Source organism: Mustela nivalis, assembly GCF_964662115.1.
Source record: "Mustela nivalis genome assembly, chromosome: 5".
NCBI classification, from domain to species: Eukaryota; Metazoa; Chordata; class Mammalia; order Carnivora; family Mustelidae; genus Mustela; species Mustela nivalis.
In genome coordinates, this window is record NC_139024.1 from 115,964,400 (window position 1) to 115,977,833 (window position 13,434).

Consider the following 13,434-nt stretch of genomic DNA (forward strand, 5'->3'; position numbering starts at 1 on the left):
GCATCTATAACCAACTACAGGTATTCTTTCTCAATCTGTATATATATTACAAACTATGAGTACATACTAACACTCAGAGTTCCGGTCCAATACCACTGCTTCATTCTCACCTCCCTTTGCTTATTTAAAACTGCTTTCTCCAGCAGTGAGAAATCTCACTCTCATTATCCACAATATATTTATTTAATTGTAGTTTATACAGAAAGTAGTTTTAAAATTGCTAACCCACACCCTGTGAGAAACAAACTTTCTAAATATAGGAAATACTTGTGCATAGTTCCTTTAGTCATGAGCCTTCAAGCTTACATTTCAAAACACTGCTTCCAACTTCCAATAGTTCCTTTTCCTCACTCCCTCCAGTGTGGTCATGCTATTCCTTTATAATGCAGTTATGTTCATTTGTTATGTTTGTGTCCAGCACACACTGGTTGATGTTAACTATTTATTTATGTTTGGGATAGATGAAACATTACCATGATTTTTTTTTAAGATTTTATTTATTTACTTATTTATTTGTCAGAGAGAGAGAGAGAGCACTGGCAGATGGAGGCAGAGGGAGAAGCGGGCCGAGCAAGGAGCCCCATGTGGGACTCGATCCCAGGACGCTGGGATCATGACCTGAGTGGAAGGCAGCTGCTTAACCAACTGAGCCACCCAGGAATCCCCCATGATTCTAAACTATACAATAAGATATACACAGAAATGTTTCCCCCCCTCATCTCTACTAACTTGTTCTCATTTTCCCATTATTTCTACCTTCCTTCCTACCTACCTCCCTTTGACCACTAGTCACAGTTCCTGGTTTATACTTCTTCTATTTCTTCTGCAAAAATGAGCTAATATCTGGGTTTTTTCCCTCTTATATCTCCTTCCCTTAACATTACTATAAATGGATTTTAGAAATATTTGATTAATTCTTTATCTCATTTTACTTTTTCTATTTCCAAATATCTTAAGACAGGGTTATGACTGATTTTTGTCTCTCATCTTGTTAGGATTGTACTTTCCTCGGAAATTTTAGAGTAAATGGTTTATTTTTACTTTTTCTCCCAAAAGCCCTTTTTGGTTTTCTGGAACAAATCAGTTATATAAAAATGTATTTTCACTTATCAAGGGTAAGGTGTCCTGCTTTCCCTCTTTGAAACAAGTTTGCCGTGTGTGGGAGGAAGACAGAAGGTTGACTGTCTGAAACCACGATCACCTTGTTCTGGGAAAGGCTTCTCCGTCTTTACCAGTTTGCCATTTCTGATAGCATCACCTATACATTTAGATTCAAGGCCAGGAAGACATCCCAGAACTAAAACCAGTTCTGCAGTGAAGGGAACAGGAGACAGTGATGATCCATCGTATATCATTAGACGTATATCATTAGACACACAAGAGTTAAGAGTGCCTGTCACTTCTGTGAAAAGGGACAGTGAATAGTTGGGGAGGGACACACAAGTTTTGGAAGTGATGGACTTGAATTCTGAGTTTTGGAATCACTATTTGATATTCTTAGGACTTTAGACATGTTACTTGACTACCTTGGGCATCCAGATTTGTCATCTGTAAAACAGGAATGATAATCTTTATACTCACACAGGTTATTGTGACAGTTAAATGAAGAAAGTTGCCTAATACAGGACATTTAATTTCTTTTTCTACCCTATATTCTGCTTATATAATTTATTTTGCTTCCTGAAAGTAGATTTAAGGAAGGAAATCCTTGACTCCTCTTTATCTTATATCCTATATCCAATTCATCACCAAATTCTTTTGACTCTATCAGAGTTGACCTAGAACCCCTGACTAATTTGCTTTTGTTGTTAACAACAGTCTTCAAATTAATTTTATAGCTTCTTAATACTAATTGTACCTAAATCCTATTTCTCCAGGATTGTCATTTATTTGGGTTTTGAAGAATAAAGTTATGGACTGAATCAAAAGGCTTTTATTGAATTACGAACTTTTGCTTCCTTTTAATTATTTTGTATGTGCAAGGGGAGAGAACTTATGTTCATTGACAGGATTTATTCTTCCTCAAAGAATTTTTTAAAGATCTTATTTATTTGAGAGAGAGAGAGAGAACTCAAGCAGGAGGAGGGGCAGAAGGAAAGGGTGTGAAGCACCACGGAGCAGGGAGCCCAACACAAGACTGGATCCCAGGACCCTGGGATCATGACCTGAGCTGAAGGCAGACGCCTAATTGAACCGCCTAGATACCCCTCAAAAAATTTTTTACCCTCTCTGTCAGGATCCTAATAATTGCAGATCAATTTTTAGATTCTGTTCCAGTATGTTTTTCTTATGTCAATTAAGATGACCATCTTGTCATTTTTCTTCAATCTTGTTCTTTGTCCATTAAAAAAAGAAAGTCGGTGTTCTAAGGTAGTCTGTTTGACAGTGGGATGAAGACTGATACTTTAGTCATCATACTTTAGTTGCCAACAGTAGCTACATGGTTACCTTTAAGTTTTGCTTTCTTAGAAATCTGACATAAGACTCTAAATAGCTAACACTCCTTCCCCAAGTTCCCTGTCAGGTCACGTTTTTTTTTTTTTTTTTTTTTTTTTTTTAAAGATTTGTTAATTTCAGTACTTTGAGTAGATATATCAAAATGCTGGCTGTTTGTGGCTCTCTCACTTCACACTGCCTTCAACCTCATTTGAATGCAAAAAATGCAGACAGTCATCACTGTTTTCAAATATGAACATTTCAGCAGAACCACCTGCAGAATTCAGTTTACTGGAATACCCTTCCTTCTCACGTCCTTTCCCTACCCAGATTCCACTGAATTCCTAAGAGATGGGCAAGGGGTTTGGAGAATGATTTTTAAGAAAGAGTAAGAAATCCAAAATTGTGCTGGAAAATAGAATACAAGAAGTGGATCAGGAATTATGAAGAATTTCTGGAATAAAGTAGATAAAATTGGATGGTTGGAAACTAGACTTAGGAAACCCAACTCAAAACAGGTGTAGAGAAGATCTCTGCAGAGGTACATACCATTCTTCTCAACAAACTTGGGCAGAACTCCAAGCTCATAGTCAGCTGGTGCAAGGGAGCGAAAGCAGGCTATGGGGCAATCATCAGGTTTCTTATAAAACAATATGGAACAGCTGGGGTAGTAAACTTTAGTAGCAGTATTCAACTTTGGCTGAATTTAGAATTACCTGGGGAGCTTTTAAAATCCTGATGCCCAGACCAGCTAAATAAGAATCTTAAATCTCATAGGCTGGAACTCCAGGCACACATTTTTAAACTCCCTGGGTGATTCTAATTTGCAACCAAGGATTGAGAATTACTCTAGGGTCTAGCTGTGTCTTTGCTCCTGGGCTAAAGTCAGTAAGGCCAGATTTCTAAAATAAAATAGGGATCTCTGCCTCAAAAGACTCCCTGTATTAGGAGTTGGACTAGAGAATGAGGACATATTGAATGGCTTGAACTTATAAAGCAGATTTGAAGGGGAAGGAATGTGAAATAGCTCTGTGCAACAATAAAAAGGCTCAAGTGTTTTATTCCTGAAATAAGACCTTTTCGTATATCACAACTGGGGAAAGGTTTCCCCAGCCTTCATGGGCGCATCGTGCTCAGCTCATAATAAATACTTCGTAAATGTTTCTGGAAACCCCACCCCTAGTTTCCCATAATCAGCCCACCCCTTTGGGGGAAAGACTACCATGGAAATGTATCCGACTGCTTAGAAAAACTGGAAACCAGTGCCAGATATCAACAATCATTTGATCTTTTTGAATCCATCCTTTATAATATGACTAGATAACAAAGAAATGTCAGCAAGTACCCATGAGAAAAAGAAGCACCAAGATAGACTAAGAAGAAATAGAAGAGAACTTTTAAAATATTTATTATTACTGGAGTAATAATATTACTGGGTGGCTCAGTCAGTTAAGCGCCGAACTGTTGATTTCAGCTTAGGCCATGATCTCAGGGTTCTGGAATCAAGCACCATATTGGGCTCAGCATTCAGCACAGAGATCTGTTCATCCCTCTCCCCCTGCTCCTCCCTCATCCCCATGCGAACACATGTGCTCTCTCTCTCTCAAATAAATTAAAAATCTTTTAAAAATACAATACTTATTACCGTCTTCAGAAAACCCAAGATATGGAAGGTGGAAGAAAGAAGATAGGGATGAAAAAATCAAAGCTAGACCAATTGAATCCAATCAAACGTGATAGAAGAAAATTTCCTAAAGATAGAAGAGGCTTAAGAGCCTAAAGTGCCAGTTGAGAGGGGCCTACAGCAGTAAAGAATGCTTTTTCCCCTAGATACATTCTGATAAAATTTCTTAATCCACAGCTTAGAAGAAAATTTTGAGCTTTTCCACGGAGGAACAAGCTCTATGCAAAGCAGTAAGAATCACAATGACATCAGACTTACTCATGATACTAAACACTACATGGCAATGCTTTGAGCATTGCGACTATGAGTATTTTGAACCTAGAGTTGTATACTCAGTCAATTCCTTTAAGTGGAAGAACAAAATTAACTTTTTGGAATATGCAGACTCATGCCCTTTTTGAAAAAACAAAAAACAAAAAACAAACCTGTAGAATATACTAAAATATCACAAAAAAATAAAGCCAAGAAGTGAAGACTTCAAGGCATAAGCAACATTAGTGAGCAAAAAAGTAATTTCCATAACATGTCAGTAAAGTTGGATGCATTTAACTTGACAGATCCTGAAATGGCAAAACTATAATACAAGTAATAGTAGTTTAACAGTCTGGAACTAGGTTCTGGGTCATTTCAACAAAATGCCATGCAGATGGGAAATGGAGGGGGAGGCAAAATTGCCAAAAATTAATTTCTTGGGGCACCCCAGTGGCTCGGTCTGTTAAATGTCCTAATTTTGGCTCAGGTCATGATCTCAGGGTGGTATGATCGAACCCTGCATCAGGCTCACACTGGGCATGGAGCCTGCTTGAGATTCACTCTCCACCTCTCCCTTTCCTTCACCATCCTCCCTCTCTCACATGTTCCCTCTCTCTTTCTCTCAATAAATAGGTAAGTATCAAAAACCAAGTGGTACCAAAAATGGAAAATAGAGGAATCATTTCATTTATGCCCATGTTGAGACCTGATAGAGCTATGAGGTTTTTTTGGTTTTGTTTTTCATATGCTTTTTAAGTATTTGTGAATGTCCTGGTAAATTTGGTCCAGTGAGAGAGAGCAAATTCTTGAAACCACTTTATTATATGTTTTCACAAAATAAAGTAGTGTGGCACTTGGTCTAAAATGGACACTGTTTATTCTTTCAAATATCTTGAATTTATGTAGCTCCTTGTAAAAAAGGCAGCTTCAAGTCTTCAGGTAGAGTAAAATCTTAGTAGAAAATAGTCTTTTTTGTTAATTTAAAAAATCCAGCCAATGGATCATTTATTTTAAAATAGTATTAAAATACATGGGGCGCCTGGGTGGCTCAGTGGGTTAAAGCCTCTGCCTTCGGCTCAGGTCATGAACCCGGGGTCCTGGGATCGAGCCCCACATCGGGTTCTCTGCTCAGCGGGGAGCCTGCTTCCTCCTCTCTCTCTGCCTGCCTCTCTGCCTACTTGTGATCTCTGTCTGTCAAATAAATAAATAAAATATTTTAAAAAATAGTATTAAAATACAGAAGCTCCATATCAGTAAAAAATTTAAATAGCTCTTGGAATTTATTAAAAATAGGAGTACTGACTAGTATTCAAAAAGGAAAATTCCCAGAAGTGAAAATCACTACCATTTTCCTTAAGGCCCTGTTTTCAAACTAATTGTTAAATAAATATTTACTATCTGGCCTTGAACTGTGTGTTAGGCACTGTAAGGTACAAAAGAAGGGGAAGACATTGTCTTTGTCTACGAACTTTGAGTTTTATTCATATTGCAACAGCCCTCTCTGTGGAGCCATTAAGTGGCTTCTCGAGCAGAAGTTCAAAAACATGTTTAATCTGGTATAATTTACCTCTGATTGCAGAAAAATAATCATAGCCAACTTCCATTGAGTTCACCTCTGTGTATCACAATGTTTTCATATAGTAGGTACCCTGACATAAGAATGAACGAATGCAAAAAAAAAAAAAGAATGAACAAATGCCAGGTGTTGGGCTAACAGCTTTCATTCAGGCCCTGATTTAATCCTCTCTGCAATTATTAGTTAGCTAGTATTTTATTCTCTATTTTGTGGATGGAGAAACTGAGCTTCAGATAATTTAGATGATCTTGCCCAAAGCCACAACTGTTAAGTGGCAGAATGGGATTGGAATCCAGGTCTGACTAAAGTGCTCTTATTGCGTGTAAAGACAGGAGTGGTGCAGATTTGTGTTCGTGTAGGATTTGTTGCTGTGTGTATGGTCCCTATTTAGACTAAGATCTATCACCTCTCATCCATGTGCATGAATTCTAGTTCGGTAGCTGGGGTATCTGCCTGCCTGCAGTTAGCCGTTGCCCCTCAGTTCTGTCAGCGATCGCACGGTGGTGTTTGGTCATCTTGCACAGTAGAAAGTGGTGCAGAGGAGGAGGAAGGCAGTTTGGGGGAAATCTGACCACCATGCTTGCAGTTTCTCTTCTAATCAGTGATTAATATGCCTCTCCTGATTTAGAACTCCATCTCTGTTTCCTTATTTGCCTTTTCAGGGGGTCATTAAGAATCCACTATCTCTTGGATGTTCTGCTCTATTAGGCAGGCAGAGAGAAACTCATTTGGCATGACCTAGGCAGCAGAAAAAACCCTTGCCATGTGGGAGTAACCTGTCACAACCTGGTTTTCTCTGGCCAGATGACTGGTCTTGTCTAGTAGTAATGCCATTACAACATTCCCATTCAGATCCCCATGACCCAGTAATTGTTTTGGGAATGAGTGCAAAGCTATCAGACACCAGCTACTATAATTAGAAAAGGGGAAAACAGACACTCACCAGAGCTAACGTCTTTAGGCTGGAGCATTTACGGCACATTTTTTTTTTTTAGGTTATGGAGCCTCCTTCTCAGTTTTGCTTCCTAAAATACAAAGTCTAGTTTTTGGGTTCTTGCATTCCAGTTTTTGTTACTGCAGTACACTCTCCTTTTCCCCCCTATTTTAATCGTAGTACAAATTGCTGTCAGCACATCGAGTTCATGTGCCAGCCACATTCAGAACAGAGTGTTCTGTGCTCTTCAAAACAAAATTGCTCTAGGGCAGTAAGAGAACAATAAGTCAGAGCTCCAGTTTAAGTGATGTTTTGCAGCAGACCCGGCTTACTTGATGTGGTTACACTCGGATTGCTCAGCAAAGCTCGGGTAATTTCATTTGGTTTGACTTCATGGGGTTTGGAGGACCTCCCTCCTCCAAGTTCCATGGACTTTAAGTCAAGAGAAAATGTTCCTTTTTGTGTCTTTTTTTTTTCTCTCTCTACCGAAAAAGCCCTAAGTAGAAGCATCCTGTATGTACTTTTATTCTCTTTGGACACGTCATAGATCATTTACTTCCCGTAAATCATGCTGGTTGGAATTAGCAACAGACCTCCTGAGCCCTAGAGGCTGAGCTCCCAGTGAGTCATGATGGTTATTATTAAATATTTATTAAGTGAGTATTTGTACTAAGAGATGCAAGGTCAAAAGCAACCACAGGTCTTCCTAGCCAGAGCTGCCACGGTTTTCTTTTGTATCAGTTGTTGAGACAATTAAAAAAAACAAAAACAAAACCCAAGCATTGGACCTGGAGGAGCCAGGCATGTTTGATCTGTCACCATGAAGGGGGCCCCTGCTGTGGCAGTCGGTGGCACTTCTGTGGCTCCAGGGTGGTGTGTGAGTTCTTGTCAGCAGTCTTGCAGAACTTGTCACACCAGTGTTCCTAGTTTAGAAATCAGTTAACAGAGAGATAGCCTTTGCTACTTGTAGATGTAAAGAACCAGTGGGTTATATACTCCTTGAGCCTGTGACACCTTCTCTCACACTGACATTCCAGATTTGAAAAGGCTGTGGTTTTCTTTGTACATATGAACTGGTATGTGTATGTGTGTATGCGTGTATGTATCAGTTGAAGATTTGATGGCGCATAGGTAGTGTTCAGGTCCAACTTAAAAGAGTTGTATTTACAAAAAAAAAAAAAATCAGTCCATATAAAAGGTACTAAATATGAGAATTATTGAGGATTTTTATTTTCCTATAAGGTAGCCATAAAAATTGGTTCTTTCATTAATTATCTTTTATTGTCTTGCTTTCATTATAGTTTCCTAACCTTCCTTGTAATTTGAAATCTTTTTTTGCTTGCTTACTTCACTTATCTTTCCCAACACATTTATTAGTAGCCAGTATTTTTTTCCCCCTAATATGGGTTGTCCCACGTAAAGAGAACTTCTAAAATTATTTATATAATTTTAACATCAAGTACATGCATCAAGCTGAAAACTAGCCTAGGAAACTGACACACAGGCAGGAATCCTTTGCAGAGTCTCTGGATTTCCTGTTTTGAAAACACATTCAAACTTGATCAACCAAAAACCACAATGAATGTACTGATAGTTTCCTCCCCGACGAAATGTACTCTCCTTTAGGGAGGAAGACATTTCTAACAATAAACCTCAGACAGAAAAATCTGTCAGCTGAGTTGTGATATAATAGGATAATAAGTCTTAAGACTTGAGACTATTCCTCAATTCATGAGCTGAAACTCACTTTGCTCAGCAATTTTTTTTTTTTTTCATGAAAAGTATCATTGCATTAGTCTACATCAAATTTCTTGGGCAGATTTTAAAATATGTAAGAGCATAAACTTCTCAGGACTTTGAATTCCTTTAGCAACATCAGTTTTTATTTAAGTAAAAATATCTTAAGCCTTAGACACCCTGCAGAAGCTCTCTAGATGTATCTGAAAATAAAGCTGAATTTATTTTGAGACTGTTTTCCAGTACAAAAGAATTTTCAATGTGCTATCAATTGATTGAGTTTTATATGATCTAGAACATTCCAAGAGTGATTGTAATAGAGAGGATCATCTACTTTTATGACTGTGGGACATGGAGCAAAATTCCTGTATATCAACTCCACCCTGAGAGCCAGTGTATTTCTTGCCCTTGTTTGGAAAGTCACACCTCTCTCTAATTTGGCCCAAGTTTCTTGGACTCCATCCTACGTCTTTGTTGGAAGCACATCAGGATGGTCTTATCCTAGTAAATCAGAAAAGGATAGAGAACTTTATTTATTTATTTTTAAGATTTTATTTATTTGACAGAGTGTGAGAGAGAAAGGCAGAGCGGCAGGCAGAGGGAGAGAGAGAAGCAGGCTCCCCGCTGAGCAGAGAGCCCGATGTGGGCTCAATCCCAGGATCCCAGGATCATGACCTGAGCCAAAGGCAGATGCTTAACCCACTGAGCCACTCAGGCACCCCAAGATAGAGAGCTTTAAAGCATAAATGTCCATGTGACATTGTGGCTCTTGACAACTATACCACTACCATTTGCTTTTCAGGGTTTCTTGAATTTTTCAGGCTTGGGCTTAAAGGTAATCTGATCAAATAATTAACTGCAGGAATTGGCTTTGAAGCTGGTTTCTGGCCTGTATCAGAACTGTATCACTGGGTCATAGTATCATAGAATTGTAGAGCTTCGGAAGACCTTTGAGATCATGTAATTCAAAAGTAGAGTAAGTTGGAATTGAATTTGTGTTTGGAAACTAATAATTGTCTCATGAAACAAGTATAACAGAATGAGTAATTTTTAGTCTTTCTAAAGCAAGTTAAAGTTAGAGAAACTGGTGTTAGAAAAGAAGAATTTTAGGAAATTGTTACATTTGAATCTAGGCCATTACAGAGTTTAGAATAAAGAATTTTCTTAGGAAAAGACCAATTATTACATTGCTTGGTGACTGCTGTGCTATTGGGTGAGCCATCCATCTTTTCTTACTGAGTCAAAGACCCAAGTGGAAGAGAATGAATGTCCTTCATATGAAAAGTAGTTGGAAAGATTCAGAGAGTTGCTTATCCTAGAAAAAAAAGTAATGGATCAAGAAAAAATACATATCTATATGCATTCTTCCTATTTTGTCTTAAAACAAAAGCTTTTTATCTGATAGGAAATCACCGTGGGAATGAGGTGAGTGAGTCTAAGTGGAACAGGAAATTAGGCCCCAAGAAAGTGACCTCTTAACATTTCAGAAGAGTTGTTAAATAATTTGATTTGTGAAGTTATAGTAGACTGGTGATTCCTTCACACTTTACAGTTATCACTCCACTAAGGCATATAGCTATGATACAGTTATTGGTGATGCTGGCTTTGAGTTTTCTGTTTTTACTCAAATATATTTGTGAATGAGATTAAGACTTAAGAAAGAAAAAAGAACTGCTTTATTCAGTTAACTTTTGTTTATTTTGGGGAAATAGTCATTTGGTTTTTTTTTCCTCCAAGCATCTAAAGTCAAAATGTAGTTACAAATGTTTACGTCATTATATACTTGATACTAAGTTCGTTGAACCTTGATAATTATCTATTAAATATTCTGGCATTTCTTGATCCTGTGTTATAGGTGAGGAAATTTCTGTCATGTAGTAGGTTTAAATTAAACCTGTGTTCTGCTTTATTATCCCCTAAGTTATCTTTTTTTTTTTTTCAAGATTTATTTATTTATTTATTTTATATAGAGATGATGGAGGGCAGAGGGAGAGGGCGAGAGGGACTCCTCAAGCAGACTCCCCACTGCTGAGCAGGGAGCCTTACACCGTGCTCTATCCCAGGACCCCGAGAGCATGACCTGAATTGAAATCAAGAGTTGGCCACATAACCAACTGAGCCACCCAGGTGCCCTCCCCACCCCACCCCCGCCCTGAACTATCTTATTGATAGAGTTGTTGGTAATTACAAGTTTAAACTGAGAAATAGGATTGCTCTTAAATTTTCAGACTGGGTAGGTAAAGTGTCAATAGGACATACCCCATGTGTCTCTAGATGAAATGAGAAAGGGGAAATAATCATTTTTCACTTCTCTAAATTAGCCAGACCTGTGGAGCAGCATTACTGACTGACCTGTATCCTTGCCCTCAGTTCACCTAGAAGGCCGCTGTGATGGAAGGATGTTTGATTGCAGAGATGTGGTATTCATTGTTGGGGAAGGAGAAGACCATGACATTCCAATTGGAATTGACAAAGCCCTGGAGAAAATGCAACGGGAAGAACAATGTATTTTATATCTTGGACCACGGTAAGCAGCATATCAACTCAGTACACAATGAAGTTATCTAAAGGACAGGGATTTAGTGTGTGTGTGGTATAAGAAGGAGGTCTACTTTCATTCTTTTGCATATAGTTCTTCAGTTTTCCCCACACCATTTACTGAAGAGACCGTCTTTTCTCGGCCATATAGTCTTGCCCCTTTTGGCACAGATCAATTGACCGAATAAATGTGGATTATTTCTGAGCTCTCTATCTTGTTACATTGATCTATTTTGTGCCAGTATTACTGCAGTTTTGAAGTCTATCTTAAAGTCTGGGAGTGTGATACCTTCACCTTTGTTCTTTTTTCTCAAGATTGCTTTGACTATGCAGGGTCTTGTGTGGTTCCTTATAAATTTTAGGATTATCCTAGTTCTGTAAAAAATACTATTGATATCTGTTTTTTTTTTAAGATTTTATTTATTTGACAAACAGAGATCACAAGTAAGCAGAGAGAGAGGAGGAAGCAGGCTCCCTGCTGAGCAGAGAGCCTGATGTGGGGCTCAATCCCAAGACCCTGGGACCATGACCTGAGCTGAAAACAGAGGCTTAACCCACTGAGCCACCCAGGTGCCCCAAAATACTATTGATATCTTGATAGAGATTGCATTGAATCTGTAGATTGCTTTGGCCAGTATGGATATTTTAATAATATTTATACTTCCAATCCATAAGCATGGTATATCTTTTCCGTTTGTGTCCTCTTCAATTTCTTTCATCAGTATTTTATATTTGTGACAACATGGATGGACATAGAAGGCATTATGCTTAAGTGAGAGAAGCCAGACTGAGAAAAATACCATATGATTTCAGTTATATGTGGACTCTAAAAAAAAAAAAAACCAAATGAACAAACAAAACAGAAACAGAATCATAAATAGAACAAACTCGTGGTTGCCAGAGGATTTGGGGGTGGGGGGTACCTGTTGAGCACAAGGCGAAGGGGGAATTAAGAGGTACAAACTTATGGTTATAAAATAAGTCACAGGGATGAAATATATAGCATAGGGAATATAGTAAATAATATTGTGCTAATATTATATGATAATAGATAACTGAATTTATCATGGCAAGCCTAATATAACATGTAGAATTGACACATCACTATGCTGTACACCTGAAACTGATATAACATTGTACTCTGCTGTACTTCAGTAAAAACAAGTATATGTATATACTTGTTTTTTCAATCAGCGTTTTAGAGTTTTCAATGAAGTTAATGCTAATAGTGGAAACAATTAAATCAGTTAGTCATGGAGTGAATTAATGGGCCATATAATATCACAAAGATCTGCGAGCCTGATTACTTGACTGTTGTGTGTCAAAGAGAGGACTGACAGGCAAGTTTTGCTGCTTATTTGTTTTGCCTGCCATATTGCCAAGACAGGAAGCTATTGGCCATCTCACATGATTCTCCTGCCTTTCTCCTTCCTTTTCTCTAAATTAGATGGGAGGCAGTAAAACATGTGAGGGTTGGAAGTAGAAGAAGCACTTGGATGATTTATTACCACTTGAATTTGTGCCACCTGTTCTTATACAGAGTCCCTGAAAAAAAAAAAAAAAAGTGTTCTTCCTGGATCTAAAGGCAGCGGAGATGACTCATTTTTGCCTAAATTTTTCCCATCATAAGGATATCCATTAGCACTTCCCAGCTTAGAACTATCAGACACCAACAGCTCTCTTGTGAAAACATGTTTGGTATTATTTTTAGACCTAAAATTATACCATGAATCTAACCCTTCTATCTTGAGAAATAGACCCTTGAGAGAAACCAGGGTGTTTTGATTCTGTTTGCATGAAAGCGCATCTGCTTATCTGCAGTCTCCTCCCTCTCTGGCTGCTTGGATTTCAGCCCCTAGGATTCTCAGTTCTTGAGGATCCAGATGGCCTGCACTCACCAGTAGGTACAGTTGGCCTTTTGTACAGTTGCTTGCCTTTGTGGAGCCTCAGGAGTAATCCAGTAACATATTCCTCTTTGCCCTCATACTCTAGCCCTAATTCTATTTCCCAAGTGAGGGTTTGGCCAAGCCTGCAAATGCTCTACACCTTGACCCATTATACAGCCTTCATGGAGGCACCTTTTATTTCATGCTTTTTTCTCTGTCATCCGTTTTCCACAACCATATTCCTGTTTTAGTGTGTTTTATTTACATTTACCCTATAGTTGTAGTTCACTTCAGGTGAACTTATTTCTCTCATTCTAGAAGGAACCGTTTTTTACTCAGAGCACAGAGAAGGCTGTCTCCTCCATATCCAGGTAATAGCTAATTATTTTTA

At 38.3% G+C, this 13,434-nt stretch overlaps 1 protein-coding gene across 14 annotated transcripts in view; it reads left to right on the forward strand.

Moving 5' to 3' along the window:
• The window catches only part of FKBP5 (FKBP prolyl isomerase 5), a 117,083-nt gene that overhangs the window by 84,343 nt on the left and 19,306 nt on the right, over window positions 1-13,434 (forward strand). For all 14 annotated transcript variants that reach the window (XM_082732382.1, XM_082732388.1, XM_082732395.1 and 11 more), the window contains one exon: window positions 10,990-11,146. In XM_082732382.1, coding sequence (XP_082588508.1) covers window positions 10,990-11,146 — 157 coding nt within the window. The remainder of the gene's footprint in view (window positions 1-10,989; window positions 11,147-13,434) is intronic.